Here is a 26,095-nt window from a genome sequence, read left to right on the forward strand (position 1 = left end):
TATGAGGTTGTGTAGCATTGCTAAATCCAAAATAATGCATAATGCAAAGACAATATTTCAATTTCAATGAAACTCAATTTTTGAATTTTTCTATGAAATCAAATTCGACGTCAAAAGTGAGTGTTTGTTCATACTGTTATACACATCAGTTCATCCGGTCAAGACCGATGAGTTCCCAACAAAACTTGCATCGTACGCTTAGAAGCCCCCAAAAGCGAACCCCCACTGTCCCACAGGTCCCGCTCCATTCAGTACAAGGCAAAGCCAAACCCTCAAAACAGTCGAGCCTCAAAAAAGCCACATCAAACGGCTCCGGCCTCCATTACAAGAAGCCCAGTCCTTTTAACAAGATTCAGTGAGACAGAGAGTCGGAGACAATTCTTGATGATACAGGCAGACAGCAATGGCGCAGTCGTTGGAACTGTTGCTGATACAATTCTTCATGCCCGACAACGACGCGAGGCGGCAGGCGTAGGAGCAGATAAAGCGCCTGGCCAAGGACCCGCAGGTGGTGCCTGCGCTGGTGCAGCAACTCCGCACCGCTAAGATCCCCAACGTTCGCCAGCTCGCAGCCGTTCTGCTCCGCAAGATGATCACTGGCCAATGGGCCAAGCTCTCACCGCTGGTAAGCAACTCGTCAAGCAGTCCCTCAGCAAGAGCGTCACCTTGGAGCATATGTCCAAATTAACCAGATAAATATATAAGAACAACTTTTTTCCCCTTCTGCATGGTTATAAATTTATTATTGTTTTATTGGGTTTAATTGACCGAAATTGTCTTTTTTACACTGAATTTGGAGATGGGTATTATTTATTTGGATTTTAAGTCTTGATGCTGTGAATTTTATATGGTGGTGTTTGGTTTATCGAATTGGGTGCGAATAATCTTTTCTGATTAGACATTGGCAGTTCGATTGAAATTTTAGTTTTTAAGATAAAGTCAGAGTTTTGAATTTCATAAACTTGAGTTTCTGATTAAGTTTAGTATAATTAAGTAGAGTTAATTACCCCATTTGTTTGGTCAGGAAAGCTGAGGATGTGAGAGAAAATTAAAAATTGGGGATTTTAGTCCCTTTTTAACTGTGCGGTATACAGCAATTTGGCTAAGTTGAGATTTTGTATGCTCTTATTAAAGGATTTATATGATATCACCGTCGTTGAATGTTGATTGTTCCCTGTAGGAGCTTGTTGGTTTTGCAACTATATTGATGCATTGCAATTGCCATTGATTCTCGGCAAGTCATAAGCCCACTCTGTTACGATCACTGGTTCAATTGCATGCTATAATGAGATTTTACCGTGATGCCCCTTACACCATATTCATGGTTTATCATTTAGCATTCCGTTATGTCTAATGTTATTGTTGAATAGAACTTTGAGGCTTTGGAGTTTCATGTTTGGCTGGTGATAAGAGTTAGAAAACTAAGTTGAAATGATGCATCCCATAGTGAAACTTGTGTTTGGCTGGTGATAAGAGTCAGAAAACTAAGTTGAAATGATGCATCCCATGGCGAAACTTTTTTCAAACTTCTGGAGACAGAAACTGCTCGATATTTCATTTCAAATATCCTTTTTCTTTGAACCTCCCTATATGTGATCTATTCTTTAAATTTGTCCCCTTTTTCTTGCACTTTGGGGTTTGTTAAATTTGAGTATCTTTTTCTTTCAGCTAGTCAACTGTATCCGATATTTAATTTATTATATGCATCTTTGTTTTCATTTCGTATCTTGATGATGATCTCATTGATTGTGCTGCTGCAGCCACCAGTGAGATGATTAAGTACAAATGTGGTGAGCATCATCGCAACGTATGCTGTTCCTGCTGGAGATTGATCATTGGCCGGATTTGCTACCCTTTTTGTTCCAATGTAGTCAGAGTGCACAGAAGACGCTAGAGAAGTAAGCTTATGATTCTTTGACGCCATTTCGTTGCCCTCTATATGTTAGTACAATGTATTGTGTTGTTAATCATTGCCATCTTGTCGCCTATTAGGCCTCTTCCCAACACCTGTCCACATACTTGTGGTCTCTATGATTCTGTCAGTATGATGGATAATGTTGATCTTGATAGGCTATTCACTTATTCTTGTATACACAAAATTTATGTTATAGTTATTCGCTTATTCTTGTATACGCAAAATTTATGGTATATATTACGCACCTTACTTAGTTTTGGTGCCATGCCAGTACCAGTACCTAAGCTTATATAACCTCACAGCTTTGGTATTGGCAGCTTGTTTCAATTACAACTATGACCGTAGAGAGATGATTTTGTCCAATTTATTATTTGGAGCTACTTATATATGATTTGGTATATATTCTGCGCTTTGCTTAGTTGTGGTGCTGGCACCAGTACCAATACCTAAGGTTATAAGCTCACAGCTTTGGTTTGGCAGCTTGTTTCAATTACAACTTGACCTTAGAGAAGATGATTTTGTCCAATTGATAGTTTGGAGCTACTTATATAAGAGCATGACCAATTTAAATACAGTTAAAAGAATCATTTGTTCCAGACATGATAGAAATTTTTGGAAAGAACTGTCAAGTTATGTATTGTTTTATGTCTTCACTTCAATCAAAGCGTAATGCCATCTTTTAATATAATAGTATTTAACTATGTAGGGACATTTTTGGAAACTTATTTGCACGGGCACAATCATAAAGTACTGACTTATTTCAACATTTATGAGTGATCCTGTACCACATGTGATTTGCTTACTTATGGAGGAGCATGCTTGTCATGATATCTGAGATTTTTCACCTAGTATTATTACACTAAAAATCTTTTGTGTCTCTTGTAAGGGAATGAATATGGCCAAATCTGTTTTTCTTTATTCTTAAATACCACGAATATATTTGCTCATAAATCCCTGATGATTCTTATTATCTAGTTCAGATCATGATTAGCCCAGCCAAAGTACTAGTATCTTTATCTCCTTGGCCTATGAGATGTTCACAATCTTCCCCTTTAAATTCCCAACGTCCTCATCGAGCCAATCCATCATAGGTGACATGGCTCAAGTCATACAGGCTCTGATACCATAAGAATGTCCCAAGGAAGGCCTAACCCACATCTGAGCCTATACTCCAAAATGACTAGTCAATAATACAATTGGAGTCCCATTAGAATCATTATAAAGAGCAAGAATTTCTCCTTCCAAACAATGTGGTATCTTATACACCTCCTACCCTTATCACTCAGTATGGGGTATCACAATTTATGTTACACATGTATGAGACTATAGAACTCTCATAGCGAATTGATTTTAATTGCATATATCCTAATAGCGGCACAGACAATCTTCCAAAGCCAAAATGTTAGGGCTTGTTAGGAAATAGATCTCATCCCAAAATTCTCGTCTCATTTCCTTTTCAAACATAATTTAAATACAAAATTTTCAAACTAATCATTACAATTTTTCCAAACTTTCAAACAAAAAATAAAAAACAATTCAACTTTTTCAAATCCCCAAACAAAAATAATATTATAAAAACTATATTCTAACAATATTTTAATTTTATAATATTTTTTATTTAACTTTTTCTCTCATTTTCCAAAACCCTAAAAATACTCAACTCAAACTATCTCATTACTATTCACAAACTTTTTTACTACTACTCACAAAATTCTCATCTCATCTCACTCTCCAAACAAGCACTTAGTCTACATCTGGACCCTCTCTCTCTCTCTCTCTCTCTCTCACAATTTGAACCATGTCTTTTATTCTGGAATTTTTTATGGAGATTTTTATCTGGCAATATTGGTTACATTTATATTTTAGTGAATAAAGAACTATTTCAATTGTCCGATAATTCTAGAAATGCACTCTTTAGATTAGCAACTTCAGTTTGAAAAATAGCTTGGTCTTATTACTCTATGTTGTGAAACCAGCATAGATGGCAGGATATACTACTAAGAACTAATATCATCACAATTTTTCTTCTTGTTTTGCAGGCAGGAACAGAAAAATTGAAAGAAGTTTTTGGTAAGCACTTAATTTAAAAATAGCAAATATCTAGTTCTGAAATTGCCTGGCCTGGCTCTTATAATGCCTTTTAATCTGCAGACACAGTGATGACTATCTGTATCAAGACTATGACTGAAGATGATGACAAGGACATTGTTGCTCAAGCTTGTCTGAGCATAGCTGACATCGTCAAGGAATATGGTTACATGGCTGTTGAGCCATGTAAGTAGAAGTTTAGTTGCCGTTATTTTGCCTATTATTCAAAGAAATCTTTCAGATTCAAGCCAAAAGTCAAATTTTGAACTTGTTTTTTGTGTGATCTGATTTCAGATATGACTCGGCTTGTTGACGCTACTTTGTTTTTGCTCAAGAGGAATCGGCTTGTCAGCAGACAGAATCTGACAGTGACATTGATGATGATGATACTCAACATGATAAAGAGCTTATGGATGCAGTTTCTGTTCTTCTTCCTGCATTTGCTAGGTCCATGGGTTCTCATTTTGCACCCATATTTGCAAAGCTATATGATCATTTAATGAAATTCGCTGTGGGTTAGTAGATACATTGTAAATGATAAGTCGTCTATGATGGAATTGAATCTCATCTTCCCTTGAACTTACATTGCCTTGCTGTAGTTTTTCCCTTTCATCGATACCAAACACTATGGTGACATATTACGTGGACTTTACCCACTATTTGGGGAATCTGAACCAGAAAATGCTGCCAGGAAAGATGTTGCTGGTGCAGTGGCAAGGATGATAATGGCGCATTCTGGCGTCTTCTTATACTTTTTTTTACCTTAAAAGAAATCAGTGTCATTTCTTGGTATAGTTAATTATTCCTTTTGCTCCTGTCTATCTCTTTGTTGCTTTTACATAGGTCCTTCCTGTTTTCTTAAAAGTTCTTCCCTTGAAAGAGGATCATGAGGAGTCCATGGCAGTCTATAGTTGTATATCTGCTCTTGTTTTATCAACAAATCGTCAGGTAATTTTTTTCATTTCCCAATAATTGATGATTTTGCTTTATATCTATACTTATATATAAAGTGCGAATCCGCTTTCTACAGTGTTTTCGTCTAACATTTTTTTTTCCATTTTACCCATGTTTTGTCTACGTTTTTGCCGAGTTGTCATTTTCATCATCTCCTTATTATTTCCGTTAGAGAAATGCAATTTCGGGGGAGGATCCATGAGGGGATGGAAAGTTGCCATGATGGCATGCTCGTGGTACCATTGACGTGTAGCTGCGGCTAGCTAAGGAGAGGTGGCGTGAGGGAGAAATCAGAGAGAGAGAGAGAGAGAGAGAGAGAGGGGCATTGGATGAGAGGGCTTGGGAGGTTGACGGTGGTGGCTGGCATGGAGGGCTTGGGAGGGGCTTGCGGTGGCTTTGGTGTGCTCGAGGTGGGGCTCGTGGTCGTCGCTTCGGGTGGCACACAACGTGGGTGTGAGGATCTAGAGAGATCCGAGGGACAGAGGTCCACGGGGAGGGAATGCTGAGAAGGGTAAGGGGTTTTCTCAATCGACGATGGTGGGCTCATGGAGGGGCTATTGCAGAAGGCGGCGGCGTCGCAGTGCGGTAAGGTGCAGTAGTGTTTCCGTTAGCACGCTGAATCTCTCATTGAAGCTGTTGACTATGGGTTACGGTGGAGAGAATTCCTCTGTTTGGGTTATAGACAAAAACAGCGGCATGGCTGACAGTTTATGTGGCTGATCTTGTGCACAACAGGAGTGTCTCGACAGCGAGGGGTGGTCTGAGCAGAGGATGGAGGAGTAGCTGGTCTTGGCTGGTTTTGGACTGTCCGTGGCTATGCAGGAAAAATCGAGACTCAGAATGCAATCGTTTGCTCTGATTTTGAGCAACCAAGTAGAGGCTTTGAGGAGGTGGGGCTACAACAGAGAAAACGGGTTTGGGTGGAGGTGAAGCTTGGCTTTGGTCTGGGTTGAGAGAGAGAGACGAGAGAAATGATAGAGATGAGAGATTTTTGATGTTAAAAGCAAAAGGAACTAGCAGCCTTGAAGCTGCCTTTGTTACCATTCAAGATAGCATGGTCATGGAACGGGAAGGCTGGCTTGGTCACAAATGGCTCGAGGAAGAAGGACGAGAGAGAGAGAGAGAGAGAGAGAGAGAGAGAGAGAGAGGAGTACATTCAACTGAGCCTAGCAAGATGAAGAAATCCAGCATCAATTGGGAAGACTCACGTGAGATTGTACGTGAGGTTGACAAGAGGATTTCTTTAAATAATATACGATTTAATTACTCCTTGGCTATGAAATTTAAAACAAAAATGAAAAGAAAAGTTAGATCTTGACAAGTGGGACAAGACGGGATTGGTTTTTTTTTGTTAAAAAGGCTCCATTTTTGTGTGGGAGGAATGCATTTTTATTGGTGTGGTGACAGAAAGGATTGATCCAGTGGGACCAACACGTTTGTCTCTTATTTGCCCTTTTTTCTTTCGAATTTTATTACTTACAAATAAAATTACATATTAATTTATATATTAATATTAATTTTTTATATTTAAAAATTAAATTAGTATTATTTTCAATAAAATTTACTTTTTAATCAATCACGTTTAATTGATACTAGAGGGATCATCCCAACCGAAAGGCCTTAAAACATATAAGGAGGCCCGTAGTACAACAAAAGCCAAGAAGCTCAGAGGATGGGCCCAGGGGCCATAGAGGGATAGAGTTTGAAGGCAGATATGCATGGCACCACCTTTAACGGAAGGATGAAGACTGCAGGAAATTACGCGATTACTCAAAATACTAAGTAGCGATCCGTACCGGTAAATTCTGAATGAGATAAGTACAGCAAACGAGCTTATATATACAGGTAATTTTTGATAATTAAGAAAAACTTGAATACAGTTACCTCTTAACTGACTTAAGCATTGGAGTGTTTACAGAAGAAACCTCCTCAAGTTTTATCAACGAATTGTCGTCGCGCGGTGGTAGATTGGAAGTAAGACGCGTCCTTAACATTTGGCGTCGTTTGTGAGATCTGTGTGATTCCGCATGATTCTCACATGCCAATTGTAACACGCTCAATAGCGAGCCGAACGATGGACGCATTACCGTCATCTGTAGAAGCGCGACTAGCGATAGCAGAGATAAAATTAAGACAGGCTCTGGAGGCCATGGGAATCTTACAAAAAGAGAATGTCGACTTAAGACAGAAGAATGCCAATTCCCATAATGTCGATGTGCCCGCTCACAGTGAGTAAGGTGAGGGAGAGGCACATTGTAGTGCCAAAACAGATACTGAATGAACAGAGAAAGAAAGAATGCATGACGAGTTGAAGGAGCTGGCGGGAAAGTACAAAGAGATGGCAAAAAAGATGGGCGATTCTTCCTCGATGGAGAGTCTACTACACCAAACAGATCTACCATACAATACACGTATTATGGTTGTGCCACTCCCGCCAAAATTTAAAGTTCCCCAAATAGATATGTACGATGGGTCCAAGGATCCAGTAGATCATCTGGAAAACTTTAAAGCTCATATCACGCTCCACGATTTCCCAGGGGAGATTGCGTGCCGGGTTTTCCCTTTGACCTTGAAAGGGACCGCTAGGGGGTGGTTCGGGACCCTCAAACCGAAGTCAATAGATAGCTTTGAAGAACTGGCAAAATAGTTCTTAACCCAGTTCATGCCTAGCAGGAGACGTCGGCGCCCAGCCGCCTATCTATTAACGGTTAAGCAAAAGGAGGATGAGAATTTAAGGCTTACTTGGTCCATTTCAACAAAGAACGCTTAACAACGAATGACCAAGATGAGAAGATCACTCTGACCGCCCTTTTAGGAGGGGTATGGCTGCGCAGTCCTTTTATGGCAGAGTTGGCCCAGAGGACTCCTTCCACCCTCAGGGAGTTCATGGACAGGGTGGATGATTTTGTCTATGCAGAAGATACTCTACAAGCTTTAGTGGACCCTTATAAAGAAGATACCAAGATTGAGCAGAATAACAGGTAGGCTGATAAGAAGGGTAAGCCAAGTAGGCGAGAGAGAGCGAGGGAAGGGCGGTCAGATCGCAACTTCAGACTGGTGCACAATAATTTGAGCATACGAGAAGAGGAGAGAGAAAGGGAAAGACGCCGTCTTATCAAACGGGCAGTCGGTACTGCAAGTATCATCAGACAAGCTCACACTGGACTGAGGACTACACGACCATGAGAAAGAGGGTCGCTGAGTTAGCAGGAACTGGCGAGTTGGAGCGAATGGTGGCGGAGCGGTCAAAACCTAGAAGGCGTCAGGAGACTAGGCAAGGAACAAGGCAGAGTTTTAGTCCAGAAAGAAGGTGTCACGTTAATGACCGCCAGGACAAAGGGGTGAGATTGCCCCCAAAAGGCGACAGGAACAGGGCGCCCATAGGAGAGATAAAGACTATAGCAAGAGGTTTTGCTGAAGGTGGTGTTTCCGCGTCCGGCCGAAAGGCATATGCACTGAAGGCAAGATATGAAGAAGTTTTCGTAGCAGATAAAGCGCACAAACAACCAAAGCTTAGTAATGAGCAAATGGTGATATCCTTTGAAGAGGCGGACAGGGAAGGAGTCCTGTACCCGCATTAAGATGCTTTACTAATTACCCTCGTAATAGCCAATTATACAATCAGGCGGGTGCTAGTAGACAATGGGAGCTCGACTGATATATTGTACTGGGAAGCATTTGTCAAAATGGGGATCGATGTTGGCAAACTGAGGCTCTCCCCTACACCATTAAAAGGTTTCTTAAGGGATACTATTCAGCCCATAAGAGCAATCACCCTTTCGGTAACTACAGGAGCTGGGACGCGGACAGCAACCACCGTGACCGATTTTTTAGTAGTAAAAGCTCATTCCTCTTACAATGCTATATTGGCAAGACCGACACTCAACCATTTGAGAGCGGTAACATCCACCTATCATCTCAAGATCAAGTTTCCAACCGATAGCGGTGTGGGCGAGGCAAGAGGCGAGCAGGCCCTAGCTTAATAATGCTATGTGCAAGAACTAAGGAAAGTCAAGAAGGAAGTCTGCATTGTGGCAGGACAAGATGGGGCTTTGCCGCCCCTCCCACTACCTGTAGCGGTAACTTACGAGAGAGACATAGAAGTCAGGGATAACCGGGGTCAGCAACATCCAGAAGTCAACAAACCTTTGGAACTCGTGACATTATTTATTGACCGCCCTAGGACTACTACCCGTATCGGGACACAAGTCCCGCTAGCAGATAGAGAAGCCCTGATACAGTTGTTGGTAGAACACAGTGATATCTTCGCGTGGAGCCATGAAGAGATGCCCGGTATAGACAACAAGGTCATTGAGCACTGCTTAGGTGTAAACCTAACTCACAAGGCAGTGCGACAGAAAAGGAGAACGTTCAGCGCAGAAAAGTACGCCGCTATTAATGAAGAAGTTGAAAGACTGCTCGCAGCCGGCTTCATCAGAGAAGCCCACTACCCAGAGTGGTTATCCAACGTTGTCATGGTGAAAAAGGCGAATGGGAAGTGGAGAATGTGCGTAGACTTTACAAATCTAAACAAAGCTTGTCCGAAAGATAGTTTCCCTTTATCGCGCATTGACGTCATTGTAGATGCTACAGCAGGATATCATATGTTAAGCTTCATGGACGCGTATTCAGGATACAACCAGATACGGATGAATGCAGCAGATGAAGAAAAAACATCGTTCATAACAGACCGAGGGCTATATTGCTACTAGGTCATGCCCTTTGGACTGAAGAATGCAGGGGCGACCTACCAAAGGTCGGTGAATCGAATGTTCAAGGGACAGATTGGGAGATCTATGGAGGTATACTTGGACGACCTGCTGGTAAAGAGCAAAGAGCCCGCCCAGCACCTCGTGGATTTGCGAACGGCGTTTAGAGTCTTACGCCGTTATAAAATGAGGTTGAACCCAACGAAGTGTGCTTTCAGGGTCCAGTCGGGAAAATTCTTGGGCTTCATCGTGTCTGAAAGAGGAATTGAAGCCTCTCCAGATAAGATAGAGGCCATAGTCAATATGAAACTACTAAAAAATCTAAACGAGACTCAACGACTGGCGGGGAGAGTGGTTGCCCTGGGAAGGTTTATAGCCAGGTCAATGGTTAAATGCCTCCCCTTTTTCCAAGTACTGCGGAAGGTACATCCTTTGAATGAGCAGTGTGACAAAGCGTTTGAAAAGTTAAAACAGTATATGGCCAATCCGCCCCTTTTAAAGCAACCCAATCCGCCCCTTTTAAAGCGACCAGAGAAGGGTGACGTACTCTATGTGTATCTAACAGTTTCCCCGCACACTGTATCCGCCGTTCTCATAAAGGAGGAAGGAGCTGTCCAACATCCGGTGTATTATGTGAGTCGAGCACTTAGAGGAGCAGAAGCAAGGTATCCTTGAATTGAATTATTGGCATTTACCTTGGTAGTGGCGGCTAGGAAACTCCATCCTTATTTTCAAGCCCACACAGTAAGGGTACTAACGGAGGCTCCGTTGGCGAAAATTCTGAGAAAGCCAGATAGCATAGGAAGGCTAATAGGTTGGTCATTCGAGCTGAGTGAGTTCGATATAGAGTATGAGCCAAGGAAAGTAATTAAAGGACAAGCGATGGTGGATTTTGTAGCAGAATTCTCAGACTTTCCCCAGGAGGAGGCAATAGCACCATCAGGGAAATCGTGGGTGTTATTTATAGACGGATCGTCTTGCCAAATAGGCGGAGGCCTTGGGATACATTTACTGAGCCCTGACAGCCAAGAGCGGTATTACATGGCCACACTGGCGTTCAAAGTAAGGAACAATTAAACTGAATATGAAGCGCTTATAGCAGGATTGTCTATGGCTGCCCAAATAGGGGCAACCGAAGTGGATGCCAAGTTAGATTCACAAGTGGTAGTAAATAAGGTTTTGGGCCTATACGCTACAAAGGACGAGAAGTTAAAGAAATACCTGGCATGAGTTTGGAAAATACGCGATCTCTTCTCATATTTCGCTATAACTCAAATATCAAGAGCAGACAACAAGGTCGCAGACAGATTGGCACGAGCGACATCAGGAGTGGAGGAAGTACCTCTATCATGGCAAGTAGAGAGAAGGGTCATCGAGGTCCCAGCTGTTGGCACAGAAATAGGCGTCCTGGGGTCAAGCATCCCAGATTGGGCGAATAGGGTAGTAGAGTACTTGGATGAAAGAAAATTGCCAGAAGCAAAAGAAGAGGCAAAAAGGATAAAGAAAATGGTGGCTTGATTCCTACTCATCGATGGAATCCTTTATAAAAGAGGTTTCTCTGTCCCTTTGCTGCGATGCATCTCCACACAATAAGCACAATATGTCCTAGCTGAGATTCACAAATGGATATGTGGAAATCACTCTGGGGGAAGAACCTTCGTTAGGAAAGTGGTCCAGGCAGAATATTACTGGCCTAATGCTCTAAGGGACGCATAGGAATTCACCAAGAAATGTGCAAAATGCAAGACTTACGCGCCCGTATCGCATGCCCCTTTGGAGGAGTTAACATTGGTGATATCATCATGGCCTTTCGCCCAGTGGAGGGTAGATTTGGTGGGACCCTTCCCTCCAGGAAAAGATGGTATTAAATTCATGATAGTCGCAGTCGATTATTTTACGAAGTGGGCAGAAGCAGAGCCGTTAGCAACAATCATAGGCAAAGTCATGACAAAATTCTTGTGGAAGAATGTCATTTGCAGGTTCGGAGTTCCCCAGAGTATTATAACTGACAATGGGCGTTAGTTCGACTCAGACCACTACAGGGAATGGTGTGCTGAGTTAAGGATCAAGGCGAAGTACTCCTCCCTAGGCCACCCCCAAGCAAATGGTCAAGCTGAGGCAACAAATAAGGCGTTACTCTCAATCCTTAAGAAAAAGGTCACGGAGAAGATAGGGGATTGGGCGGACTAGCTGCCAGGGGTACTCTGGGCATATAGAACTACAGCAAAAACTCTGATAGGAGAATCCCCGTGGAACTACAGCAACAATCGGTTACTCCAGTGGAAGTAGGGTTACCAACTACAAAACAAACCATTTTTCAGGTGCCCAGAATGACAAGAAGATAGAAGAATACCTCGACTTACTCAAAGAAGAAAGAGAGATGGCAGAAGCTCGGATGCTGCAAGAAAAGAAGAAAACCGAGCAATATTTCAATAAAATAGTAAGGCCCAAGACTTTTAAAGTAGGTGACCTGGTTTTGAAGAAAAGCGGGGTGACTACCCAAGGCAAGGGGAAAATGGGACCCCGATGGGAAGGTCCTTACCTAGTAGTAGGCCTGGATCATACCGATTGAAAGACAGTGAGGGCAAGGAATTACCGCACCCGTGGAACGCGGAGCACTTAAAGAAATTTTATCAATAACTTTCGTAGTATTTTTTGTTTAGTATTCCTTTTCTTTACTTTTTTCCGATGCTTGCGTTATCCCTATTTATGAATATATTTCATTTTATTCTTTGAAAATTCTGTACAAAGGAAGGAGTTCCCAAGGGTGAATATAGATTCTGCGAAAAGAAAGGCGGGAAAGGTCAGGGATCGCCCGACCACTAAACACCAAAGGCAAGTATTAGCAGCTTGTGGTGCCATGAAAACAGGGCGCGTAGGTCCTCAGACTATGTCTACCCTAAACACCAAAGACAAGCCTTAGCAGCTTGTGGTGCCATGAAAATAGGGTGCGTAGGTCCTCAGACCACGCCGACCCTAAACACCAAAAACAAGCCTTAGCAGCTTGTGGTGCCACGAAAAAAGGGCGCGGAGGTCCTCAGACCATGCCGACCCTAAACACCAAAAGCAAGCCTTAACAGCTTGTGGTGCCATGAAAAAAGGGCGTGGAGGTCGTCAGACCACGCCGACCCTAAACATCAAAAGCAAGCCTTAGCAGCTTATGGTGCCATGAAAAAAGGGCGCGTAGGTCCTCAGACCATGCCGACCCCTAAACACTAAAGATAAACCTTAGCAGTTTGTGGTGCCATGAAAAAAGGGCGCGTAAGTCCTCATACCACGCCGACCCTAAACACCAAAGGCAAGCCTTAGCGGCTTGTAGTGCCATGAAAAAGTGGTGCGTAAGTCCTCAGACCACGCCGACCCTAAACACCAAAAGTAAGTCTTAGTAGCTTACGGTGCCATAAAAAAAAGGGGCGCATAGGTCCTCAGACCACGTTGACCCTAAACATTAGGCAAGCCTTAGCAGCTTGTGGTGCCGTGTAAAAGACAAAAACTAAAAGGACACAGTAACCTAAGCATTCGACAGGGCAAATCAAAATCCATTATTACAAATGTACAAAATATAGAAACACAAGGAAACTCTCCACAGTTAAAGGCAGGAGGGGCAAAAATGGTTAAGGGGCATTGTTAGGCGGGAACGCTGGGGGCACGTTTATAAAAGTGTCAGGCATCTCTTTCCGACCAAACTCGTCAACCTCGCGGCGGGCAATTTCCTTAGGATAAAATAAATCCCGGTCAAGAATCCTAAGGTTGGTGGCAGGATCAACCAAGAGACGGTTCCTCAGCCTCAGAATGTCGCGACCATGCCCATAAGTAAAGGCATGGTCCTTTGTAGCAGGGACGTGGGCCAACTGGGCACGGAGCCGTGCGACCTCCTCCTGGGCAACAATTAGCTCCCCCATCTTCTCAGATAGACTCTACTGGCTAACTCCAAGAGCCAAGTTGGCCTCCTGAAGATTCTTCTCGAAGGACCTACAGCTGTCTTAAGAACGGGTCAGGTTTCCACGAAGAGACGATAATGCCTCATCGCGAGCAGCAAGCTCGGATTTCAAGCGAAAGCTCTCAACCTCAAAGTTCTCCTGAGCCTTTGAAAGTCGCAACCTGGTTGAGCCCCTCTCAGAGCGGAGAATAGACAAGGCGAGGTCGTCTTTAACTTTGGCCACATTTGCTAGACGGTTAGCCTCGCGCAGCTTTAGGAGTTCATCTCGAGGTCACCTTGCAAAGAATGGGAATAACCCTCAGATTGCTCTAGCAGGATCCTCAACTCCTCTCTCTCATCGGCTAAGGTTACCAGTTTAGCCCTGTCAACTCGCCATTTCTCATAAGCGCGTTTGGCTATGTAGCATAGCTGGCGACGCTCTCTAACCTCCTCCTTAAGACAGGAACAGTCAACAACTATCCACGTAGCCAAATCATTGATGCCCTGCAAGAAGAAGGAGAAGCAACCAACATGAAGGGAGGCTAAGATACGAAAGGAATATATGAAAAAGGGGAGGGAAGGCATACTACCTCAGAGAGCCAACTTCTCAAACGGGTAGCCGTCTGGGCAATGGCCCAACCTGGGAATTAACAGCCGTTGAGGAATCACCACTGCTAGCGTCCCCCCTCACAATCTCACTAGGGTCTGGAAGGGGTGCCTCCCCAGGCCTCAACGACGAAGCCATCATCCTTCCCGATGAATCACCCAATCGCACAGGGGGCAGAGAAGGCGGCGGGTAGGCCAGGTCAACCTCACGAAGACAGGTGTCTTCCCTTAAGAAATTCACCCACTCCTCCTCAAGGAAGGAGTCAGTATCCCTGCCAAAAGAGGAGGCATGGAGAGGAGGAAGAGAGAGTCCAATCTCGCTACCAATTGGCGAAGGGGTATTTCCCCCAGAGATGGTGTCTGGCAAGCTTTCTGGGGAAGTTTGGCGTGAACCAACCTCGCCACCTACTTCAACCGGGTGTGGAGGGACACTCCTTGTTGCACCTTCCGCTCCATTCGAAGGTGAGGCGTCTGGTGTTTCCATGTGGCCACTTATGGGCAAAACAGTGGCCTTCTCAACATGGGCAACGGTGGAAGGAAGGGGTGAGCAAGCTCCCACAGCGGTGACCGAGTCAAGATTAAGGGTCGCGACCAGTTATGCGTCCAGCTCAACCTGACTCACCCGCCCCTCCAGCACAGGAAACTCAAACGCAGGGGCAGAAGCCGTGACATGCTCTTGCGTCCTAGGCACAACCTAGAGGGAGGCGGCCAGGTCGGCTAAACCCTCTGCATCCCTTAGGCTACAAGAACGTGGCCACAAAGGGGAGAGAAAAGGCGAGGAAGGTTTAGTGGTATCAGGCGGGGTAGAACTCTGGCTGTGACCTCCCCCTGAGGATGCGACTAGGGGTGAGCATCGGCCGGTCCGGACCGGCAAAACCGACCGGACCGGTACTGTTTGGACCGGACCGGTACTGTTTGGACCGGACCGCACCGGACCGAATTGGGTCCGGTGCGGTCCGGTCCCATTTTTAAGGGACCGAAAAGATTCGGTCCGGTCCCAGTCCGGGAGTTTTTCACCCCAGACCGGACCGAATAGAAAAAAAAAATATTATTTATATATATTATTTATATAATAGTTGTATATAATTAATTATATAATTATATATGGTATAAAAAAAATTAATAGTCTAATATAGACTATAGTTATACTAATATAGTTATACTAATATATTTATACTAAATCACTATAACTAATACTTCAACAATAGCTATAGTGACCTATACTAATAGTCTACTATTAATACTAATATACTATTATATAGTTTATATAGTTATACTAATCACTATAATTAATACTATGTATAGCTATATAGTATATTTATCACTTTAATTAATATAATTTAAATATCACTATACTTATATTTAATGAATATATAAAAATCATTATAGTTAATACTTATATAGTTATACTAAAGCACTGATTTACCATAACTAATATTACTAATATATAGTTATATTAATGGTCTAATACTATTATAATTTATATAGTTATACTAATCATAATAAGTTAATAACTAAATCACTAGAAATATAACTATATATATTTAGTATGAATGTATTATTATATTATTTAATATATAACTATAATATATAGTACTAGTATATATTAATATATTATAAGAGTTATAGTATAAATATAATATATAAATTATAATATACTAAATCACCATAACAGTAACTAATACTAATATATAGTTATACTAATAGTCTACTATTATATAATTATACTAATCACTATAATTAAAACTAATATATAGCTATACAATATACTTATATAGTTGTACTAATACTATTAGTCTATTATATACTCTAAAACTCAATTCTAATATAGGCTATATAGTTATAACTAATACTAATATTTATATTAATACTAATGATGTAGAATATAGTTATACTAACTAATTGATTCAACATAACTAATATTACTAATATAATATAGCCAAATTGAATTATTAATAGTCTAATACTAATACAATTATATAGTTATACTAATCATTAATTCATAATAACTAAATCATTATAAGTCTATAACTATATATATTTAGTATCAATGTATTACTATATTCTTTAATGTATAACTATTAACTATAATATATAGTACTAGTATAACCGATCAAAAATATATATATATAATACTAGTATATATATTAATGTATTAATATATTATAAAAGTTATAGAATAAATTATAATATATCATATATTTGTAAATTTATAATAGTATTAGTATAGTTAGCTTAATATATAATATGTTAGTATTAAATCACTATAACTACATAGAGTATTAGTAATAAGAGTATTACTATTATTTAATATAGTATTACATATAGTATTACTATCATTACATATAGTTATTAGTTATAATATTAGTACTAGTATAGTTATTAATACTAGTATAGTTATTAGTACTAATAGACTAATAGTATTAGTTATTAGTATTACATATAGTTACATATATAGTTATCACTATTATTATTATTACATATAGTTATTAGTTATAGTATAGTTATTATTACATATATTTATTAGTTATAGTATTATTACTAATAGACTAATAGTATTAGCATATTACTAATATATATATATATAATACTATATGTATATATATTAAATATATTACAATATAATTACATAAATATTAAAAAAAATGTCATTAGATAAAAAAAAAAAAAAAAAAAAAAAAGAGAAGAAGTCAACCTTGGACCGAATGGACCGACCGGACCGGACCGGTCCTGATGGAGTTCGGTCCGGTCCAGGGTGGAAAAACCCTAGACCGAATAGGTCCGGTCCGGTCCACAAAACCTCCCCGGACCGGACCGAACTCACCCCTAGATGCGACGATGACCTCTGGTTGTAGCGACGGAGGCTCGGGGGCGGCCAACTGCTTAGACGTTTGAGGAGGGGTGTCCTTATGCGGCACCAGGGCCTGGACGCCCCCTGAGGACGCCAGGGTCTCCTTTTGAAGAGAAGGAAGGGGAGAGAGATCTCCAGAGCGAGCTTTTTTTGGGCGACCGCCAGCTTCATTCTTTTTCTTGCTCATTTTTTCCCTTTTTTCGGCGGCCTCCTCCTTCTCCCCCTCTTTCGAACGTAGCTTCCTTTTAGAAGACTCAGACCTCGAAGTTTTCTCAGTAAGTTTCGGCATGGGAGGAGGAATGATGGCTGAGAACATAAAGTCACGTCCTTGAAAATAAGACTGGTTGGGAGACATTAAGAATCGATCAATATGGGAGGAGGTCAACAAGAGGTTAGTATAAAGCGCCTTAGGATTAGCTTTGGCCCAAGAATGAACTGTCTCGATTCAAGCTAGTTCACGGCGCGACAAAGGCTCCATTCTAAGCCACAGCTTCTTTTCGTCATGAATAGGGCACCAGATTGATTTGATTGGTAAGTCACGAAAAACGTCTTCTGTAGCAGGGTATTCCCAACCTTGACTGGAGATAAAAAAGAATTTGGAGGTCCACGCCTTAGCATTGGAGTGGTGAGTCTCAAACTGGACCAATGCTTGCCCGTTGTCTTTCTTACGGAAGCTAAGAACATTGCTTTTGCTTCCCTCACGTTATAGAATGCCAAAAATTCCAGACCAGTTTGGTCAGGATAAGGGTCCTCAAGAGGCTCCAAAACCATGCGAAATACGATACAGGCGCAGAGGTACGCCCTCAGTGCGAAAGGGTGTAATTGAGCGGGAGCTATGTTGAGAAGATCCAAAATGTCACGAAGAGGGCGGCAGAAGGGGAGCCTCAACTCATTCTGCATAAGGGAAACAGTAATAGCCACTCTACTAGCAAAACCCTCGTCGTCACAACATCCGAATTCAAGAACTCCCAAAATAACGGTTTCAGAAATACGAAAGTCTTTCCGAATCTTGGTGAAATGTTTCTCTCAGATGGCCGAGCGCCATCAGTATCCAGCAAAAACCGTGCCCTCAAGGACCTTGAATGGGTTTTCAGAAACCTCGCCTTCACTGTAGGGGCCATTAAAATCGGTAGGAAGAAGATAACGAGAAAGGTCAGGGTAAGCGAAGAACAAAGATGGGAATGGAAGGGCAGAGAGTATAACAGGGGAAGGAATGAAAGAAAACGGAAAAGTGGGGTATTTGAAGGATAACGAAATGCAGAGCACCAACAGACAGAAAAAATTAAGGTAACCCTACACTAAAGAAGAAGATTAACCGACACAAGAAAGCTTTCTTTCTTCTTTGCCACAGCAGCAGGAAATGATAAGGAGTCCTCGATTTTTTAAAAAATAATAATAAAATATTTTTGGAAAATGAAATAGTATAAAGTGGCAAGGAAAGAGGGCATGACGGGCCTGAAGGCATCAAAAAGCCGTGGGTGGTTTGGGCCTGTGTCTGGGTCTACTTGTTTTCCAGGCACCCAGGCCCAGGTATAAAGCAAAAGGGGAAAAGGAAGTGTGCGCATGAGATAAAAAAATAAAAATAAAAATAAAAAATGGGGGGGGGGGGGGGCGGCATATGATCACACCCAGCAACAAATTTGATCAATGTGAATTCCGTCCGCCAGAAGACGAATGGAATTGGCGGGGTAACTGGAGGGACCATCACAACCGAAAGGCCCTAAAACATACAAGGAGGCCCGTAGTACAACAAAAGCCAAGAAGCCCAGAGGATGGGCTTAGGGGCCATAGAGGGATAGAGTTTGAAGGAAGATATGCATGGCACCACCTTTAACGGAAGGATAAAGACCGCAGGAAATTACGCGATTACTCAAAATACTAAGTAGTGATCCGTACCCGTAAATCCTAAATGAGATAAGTACAGCAAACGAGCCTATACATACAAGTAATCTTTGATAATTAAGAAAAACTTAAATACAATTACCTCTTAACTGACTTCAGCATCGGAGTGTTTGCAGGAGAAGCCTCCTCAAGTTTCATCAATGAATTGCCATTGGGCGGTGGTAGATTGGAAGTGAGACACGTCCTTAACAGATACATATATTAATATATAATTGTACTTATAATTAGATTTTTCTTTTTCTTTTATATATATATGCATTTGAATTTACTCCAGATATGTAGACTGAATTAAGAGGACTTTTCTTCCACGAAGAATGAGAAAGGCATACAAGGATATATATATATATATATATATGTTGAGAAATGTTAAAGCTCCTAAATTTTGGAGATTTTATTTTTACCGAATTCTTTTTATTTATGTTTTTTATTTTTACTTAGTGATTAAGTAAAATTTTTTAAGTGATGTGATTTAAAAAAAAACATTTAAGAATATAAAAAAATCAAAATTCATAAAAAAAAAATGAACTACTTCAGTGAGTTTTTGGTACCTTTTTTTGATACCTGTAGTACAGCTCATACATATTTAGAAAAATGTTGAAAGCATGATGTTATTGGGTAAGTGCCTGTTTGTGATTGAGATTAAAAGTTTAAAAAATATTTTTAATCATTTAAAAGTTTTTTTAAACAAAAAATGATATGTTTGATAAATTTATAAAAGTATTTTAATTATTTAAAAAAAGTTAAAAATCTACTTTTTAAAAAAGCATCAAATTGAAACTTTTATCGAAAAGCTCATACAGATAACTATATATTTTTAAAAAATTAAGACAACTAACTTTAAAAGTACTTTAGATACATGTTTATTAAACAATAAACAATTTTTGAAGTATAGAGTTTATTATTTAAGTTATAAGTTATAAACCTTAAAGTTATAAGTTATATTTTTCATCGCAATTATAAACTTGCACTAAGTTTATCATTTTTTGAAAGTAAAGTTTATTATTTTTTGGACGAATTTAAATAATAATTTTATGAAATATTTTTATAATAAAAATAGTTTTTAATAAATTCAAATAAGTATAATAAATTTTTTTATTAATTTGATGTTTTGAATAGCAATGATACGAGAGAAAAATAGACTAAAAAAATGATAAAGTTTATGTAATTTATTTTAAACATGGTATTAAAAAATGACTTTTGGGTCTATTTTTCATTTAACCTTTTTATTTTATTTTTTTAATTTGGATATTAGGCATAGTTTGGTTTCACAAATTTTTAAAATTATCTGATTATATTTCATCTCATCTAAATATCATCAAATATAAATATTTTTCAATTTTAAAATTTTAATTTTTTAACTTTTTCATCTAATCATTATCAAGTTACAACTTTCTCAAACTTCAGACAAAACATAAAAAATAATTCAATTTTTTCAAAATTCAATACAAAAAATTATATTTTAACATGATAATTTTTTATTCAACTTTTTCTCTCTTATTTTTTAAAACTCTATAAAAATCTTTTGGACCTTACATTTTATACATTTTACTTTCTTTTTTTTTTGTTCAGTACCATCTACTATTCTTGAAAAACATAGCCAAAGAAACCTCACAAAAAGAGTGGATAATCCAGCTTAGCACATATATAGATGAACTAAAACAACAATACCATAATAAATTTAATATCCTATCAATTGATTTTAGAAAAAAAAAATATGAAACATGTTCATTAACAAGTAATATTGTATAATTCAAGTTCATTTCATTCTTGAAACTTCTATTAAACTATATTTATAAACTTTTATCAAATTTCTTTAGATTGGATGGATATATAATGCATGTTGGATTTTTTTTTATTCGATCATATTTTTTTTTTTCTTTCATCTTATTCTAAAGGTTTTTTGTTCTTCTAATAATCCATTATTTTTATTTTTTATTTTTTTTCTTATATTTTGTCATTAATATATATTTTTTCTAAATTATTGTATAATTAAATATATATTTTCTACACTGAGCGAACGTCCAAGGGACGTTCCCCCTACTAGTGTGTGTGTATATATCTATACTTATATTATAAGCGAGAATCGATTAGCTACAGTAATGCACAGTAATTTTTCCTTTCCGTTTTAATCTATGTATTTTATAGTATTTGTCTTTTTTGCCCTTTTCGTTGGTCTTGTGTGTGTCCGTGTCTGTCCGTGTAGTTGGGGTTTTATTGTCATTTGGGGTTGGGGCTTTTTGGTCATTTCGCTCCATGGGTTTAATTGTTTGGCTTTTCATTTCTGTCATTCCGAGTGTCCTTCGTCCGTTCGGTTCTTCTGAGTTCTTCGGTTCCCTCTTTTTTTCTCTCCTATGTTTCATCTTCTCGGGCCGATTGTTTGATGCTGGTTCTTGCGTTTTGTTGGCTTTTTTATGTTGGTTCTGATTGTGTTTTGTTTGGTGTGGATTTGGTTTCGGTTGTTTTGGGTTTTCGGATTTAGTTCCGGGTGTGTTTATTTTGGTGTTGTTTCCGTTTGCTTAGTTTAGGTTTTTCGGTTCTTTTTTTGTTTCTTTGATCTGTTTCACCTTCTCCGGTGGTTTATTTGGTCTTGCTTTTCAAGTTTTGTAGATTTTTTTTTGCATCTTTTCCGTTGGTTCTTGCGTTTTCTGGGTTTTTGTGGGTTTTTTCGGTTCTCCTTTTGTTTGTGGTTGCGGGTGGGTCTGAAAGGGGAGAAAAATTGTGTCTTTTGTTGGTGTTCGATGTTGATTTGTAGTTCTCATTGTTTGTGGTTTTTCGGAGACTTCGAAAAGGAAGAAAAATGAGGTTTTTTTCCTACTGTTTGGTTGTGGGTGCCTTCGGTTCGGTTGTTTTGGAAACGAAGAAAGATGATTTTTTTTTTACAATGTGCTTGTATCTGTTTGTTGTGGTGTTCCTTTCAGTTCCGTTCTTTTGGATTTTCGATTCTTTTTTTATTGTAGGTGTGTTCAGTTTCATCTTTTCCGATCGTTTGTTTGTGGCTTTTTTTGAATGTTCATTTTTGCATTTTTTATTTGTTATGTTCGATGTGTTTATTCTGGTGCTCATTGTGCTTTTTCGGTTGTCATTGTTTGTGTTTTTCCTAAACGTTGGAAAAGGAAAAAAATAATTTTGCTGCTCTTTGATTTTCTATTTGTGCCGTTGTCATTAATCGTGTTTTGTTTTCGGTATTGTATTAAAGTTTGCACTTATTTTTTGGGTTTTTATGCCAAAAAATTTTTTCCTGCCATCTCAGTTTGCATGCGTGTTTTTCATGCCGTGGTCGATGATGAATTGTTTATTCTTTGCGTTTTTACCTGTGGTCAATGATGTTATTTGCCTTTTTTTTCGCGATTTTTATGCGGTGGTCAATGATGGATTTAATATTTTGGATTTATTTTCGTTGTTGTATTTTAAAGTTAGATTATAGTTTAGATCTCTTTTCTGATTTTTAATCCACGGTCAATGATGCATTTCATATTTTTTAAAATTAAGACATATCTTTGTATGTACTTATAGATATGTACATAATGTATATGTGTACTTATATTATAAGCGAGAATCGATTAGCTACAACTGTCTACATTAACTTTTCCTTTCCGTTTTTAAATCCTTTGTTTTATAGCATTTGTCTCTTTTGCCCTTTATATTGTCCTTGTGTGTGTCTGTGTTTGGGATTTTATTGGTATTGTCGGTTGGGCCTTTATGGTCATTTCGGTTGGCTGATTAATGAATTTTGGTTTTATTCGATTTTTAGTATTTGTCTTTTCTGTAATCAATTTCCTTCATCTGTTTTGGATTCTTAATTCATTAATTTTATTTCAACATTTATTTTGATAGGATGGCAACTTAATGCTTCCGTAATATTGATGCGATGGAAACTGTAGTGTTTTTATTGTTTCGCCGCAGTTATGCTTTAGTTTAAATGCTGTCCTGTCCTGTCTTGTCCTATTCATGTTTCGTTTGGTTAATTTAGTCGGTTTCTAGCTATATTATTTTTTCAATCTGACGTAAATGTAATGAAGTTTTGTTGGTGATCTTTCTGTGGTCAATTTAGTATAAATATTTAAACATATTTAGATACTTTGAATCTGACTTCAAATTAATATAGCTGTATTTACTTTTTGATGATTTGCCGGCATGTTAGAGATTTGTTTCAGAGATTTTTTTTGCCGGATTTGTCTTTTTACTTTGCTACTTTATTGGTAATTGCAAAACAGTGACTTATTTTATAAAACCCTCTCAGCTCTCTATCCAGATGTCAATCATTGTTTTATTGCCCGTCCTTTCTTTTACTTTTTTTGTTTACGTCTTTAACCTGCTTATAAAAGTTCGTTTCTTAATTTTATTTGTATCATTTATTTCTATCATGCTTCCATCTCTCCTCAAATGTCTGCCGAGCTTCTTTTGGTTTTATAAGCAAATCTTCTGTTGACCTCAGAAGTTCCACTTTTTCCGTCGAAGGTTATTTATCATTCAGTTTCTATTATTTCTTTAATGGTTCAGGTTCTTAAATGTTGTTTTCATCAATTTTTATGGTGTTCATGTGTAGGAAATTATCTTATTTATATTTTTACAGTAATGTTTTTTATTTTCTTTTTATATTATGTTGAAGTGTTGCCTTTTAAGTTCTGTGCGTGAATTTACTTCATTTTTAGCTATGCTAAACTACAGTAAGTTCTACCTTCCCTTTTTAACTTCTGTGTTTTATAGTGTTGGTCTTTTTTGTCCTTTTTGTTGGTCTTGTGTGTGTCCATGTGGTTGGGGTTTTATTGTCATTTGCGATTGGGCCTTTTTGGTCATTTGGCTGCATGAGTTTAATTGTTTTGGCTCTTGCCTTTCGGTCATTTCGAGTGTCCGTCTCTCTGCTTCGTCCGTTCGGTTCTTCGGTTCTCTCTTTCTTTCTCTTCTCTGTTTCATTTTTTTGTTAATGTATGCATTCCGAGCTATGTGCCCTTCGTCAGCCAAAAACTTGACCAGCAACGTAATATTTACGTTGAATAATTCCCATTTTTGGTCCTGAAGTATCTTTCGATCCTTCTGGCGGCTTTATTGATGTAAAGTTCATTTTTTGTGTTATTTTACATGTTATTGTATCTATCTAAGACCGCGGAATTTTTTACCTTTTGTTGTTTTCTGAAATGTTATGAGATCACCATTTTTGCTCGTTGTGGACCTGGTTTTTTAAGCATGATATGGTTAATACATTACAGTCTATTGTACGTGCGGTTTTAGATTTGAGTCTATCTATCTGAGACCACGGGATTTTCTGGATGTTGTTCTTTTGCCATTTCTCTGAGACCACGATTTTTTTTTTTGTGTTATATTTTATAATGTATTTTTTTGTTTGCTTTACTGACTTATTCATTTCTGATTTCAAAATTATGTATAGATTGTTGACTTTTTTGTGGCTGGAATTTTGGACACTGTATTTTGTTCACTACCGATTTGTATTGTCACGGTTGATTCAATTTTTTTTTTTTCGGGATTTTGTTTGCTTATGTTGTGCATTTAATAGTTCTAATTTGTTTGTATTTGATGCAGGGAATCGGGATTTCTTGTTTTACAGTTCAGTTTCTTTAAGGTTTGTCTCTTATAGTTTTGTGTTAGATGTGTTTTTATTGTTTTGATTTGCTATTTACTTGTTATAGTTTTAGCTGTTCTCTTGATGGCAGTTTTATTGTGTACTATTTTTTGTTCATATATTTCAAAGTAAGATATTGCATTACATCTTTTATGTTAATTGATGATTGACCAAATTATAATAAAGATATTGTTAGATAGCTTGTTGTTTTGATTTGTTAAGGTTTGTAGATTTTATAATTTTTTGAACTTAATTTTGTGGAATCCTCATTTTTATTACGTATATTTTTTAAACAATAAGATTTAAAACTTAAGTTGGCTGGCTGCTCAATTTTGTTATGGTATATTTTTGTCATTCATTCAAAGTTATGAATTGGACAATATCTTAGATATACAGATATTCAAAGTTTTCTTTTCTTTTTATTCTTTTTGGTTTAGATATTGTAATTTGTTTTTAGTAAATATAATTTTAGATTAAATATAATTTTAATTTGTTTTTAGTAAATTCTATAAGTATTCATGTTCTTGTATGTTAGGTTTTGTTGATAACATTAGGTATCAAATTTATACACTTGTTCGAACATGGACTTATATATCTTTAGTTTTCTTTTTTAGTTATATTATATTTTGGAAGTATGAATACATATTTAATTTAAGTCCTTTATTGTTTTCGGTGCTTTGAAGTTTTGAAAACTTTCTGTTTTGAAAACAACTAAGCAAACGTGCACAGCACGTTTCCCTCCACTAGTATATATATATATATATGATGTAGATCCTCTGTCTTGTTCCTGAGTTGGTCAATCTTTTTGCTCAAGTAGTGGTATCTCCCCATAAGAAACCGCTGAAGTTAAAGGTCAAGTGGGCAGATCTTTCTCTTGATTTCACCTTATGGGCAACAAATGCAACCCCTTTTAAGCAACCTCTCTCTCCCAGGAATGCTAATGCGCTCGCTACATTTGCCCCCCCCCCGAAATCTAGTCAGCTAGTTACCATTCTTTTCACATAATTGAGGTAGTGGTTATTTTTTCACACCGTGCAAAAGTATTTGTTTCTTCTCCTTGGCGTTGCATTATTTATAGTCAAATACTTGTTTGTCATAAATTTGTCAGGGACTGCCTTTAGAATTTTCCAGATGATAAAGCGATAAACTTGACACATTTCAATGAATGTTTCTTCCATCTGTCAAATAAGGAAAAATCGTCCCAACACCTTCAACACCTTACTTTTTTTTTATTTTTTAATATTTTTTAATTTATTTTTTTAATTAATTTAATTAATTTATTTATTATTTATATATTAAATATTTAATAAAAAATAAAATAATAAAAATTAAAAAAAAAGTGAAGTGTTGAGATGTTGCTAAGCATAACCCATCAAATAATAGATAATAATCGAACGCGTACTTTTTGATGCAAAAGGGTAAATAGACAAATCAAACAAATATACTTACGCACTCACTGACGTTAGGAATATTGTGGGCCCAGTCCTCTTGACCTTTCAACGCCGGTGGCCAGGAAGATGAGTGGATGTTTCGAAAAAAGAAATACGAAAAATAATTTGTGAATGATAATAAA

The 26,095-nt window shown here is 38.3% G+C and overlaps 1 protein-coding gene and 1 pseudogene across 1 annotated transcript; both read left to right on the top strand.

The window, feature by feature from the left end:
• Positions 1-3,960: 3,960 nt before the first annotated feature.
• Positions 3,961-4,824, top strand: LOC122308899 (annotated as a pseudogene).
• A 2,974-nt stretch (positions 4,825-7,798) lies between these two features.
• Positions 7,799-8,940, top strand: LOC122310008. Its single transcript, XM_043123898.1, has 3 exons — positions 7,799-7,938; positions 8,043-8,525; positions 8,583-8,940. Exons 1-3 carry the CDS (start codon positions 7,799-7,801, stop codon positions 8,938-8,940), a joined length of 981 nt encoding a protein of 326 aa, XP_042979832.1.
• Positions 8,941-26,095: the final 17,155 nt, after the last annotated feature.

The sequence above is a fragment of the Carya illinoinensis genome, chromosome 5 (genome assembly GCF_018687715.1).
Source record: "Carya illinoinensis cultivar Pawnee chromosome 5, C.illinoinensisPawnee_v1, whole genome shotgun sequence".
Classification (NCBI taxonomy): Eukaryota; Viridiplantae; Streptophyta; class Magnoliopsida; order Fagales; family Juglandaceae; genus Carya; species Carya illinoinensis.

What these genes read in the sequence shown, in the direction of transcription:
- LOC122310008 (XM_043123898.1), top strand. Translation starts at nt 7,799, where the DNA reads ATGGCAGAGTTGGCCCAGAGGACTCCTTCCACCCTCAGGGAGTTCATG. An exon ending in AAGATTGAGCAGAATAACAG is followed by an intron (nt 7,939 to 8,042) that starts GTAGGCTGATAA and finishes GCATACGAGAAG; the next exon opens with AGGAGAGAGAAAGGGAAAGA. An exon ending in GCGGACAGGGAAGGAGTCCT is followed by an intron (nt 8,526 to 8,582) that starts GTACCCGCATTA and finishes TTATACAATCAG; the next exon opens with GCGGGTGCTAGTAGACAATG.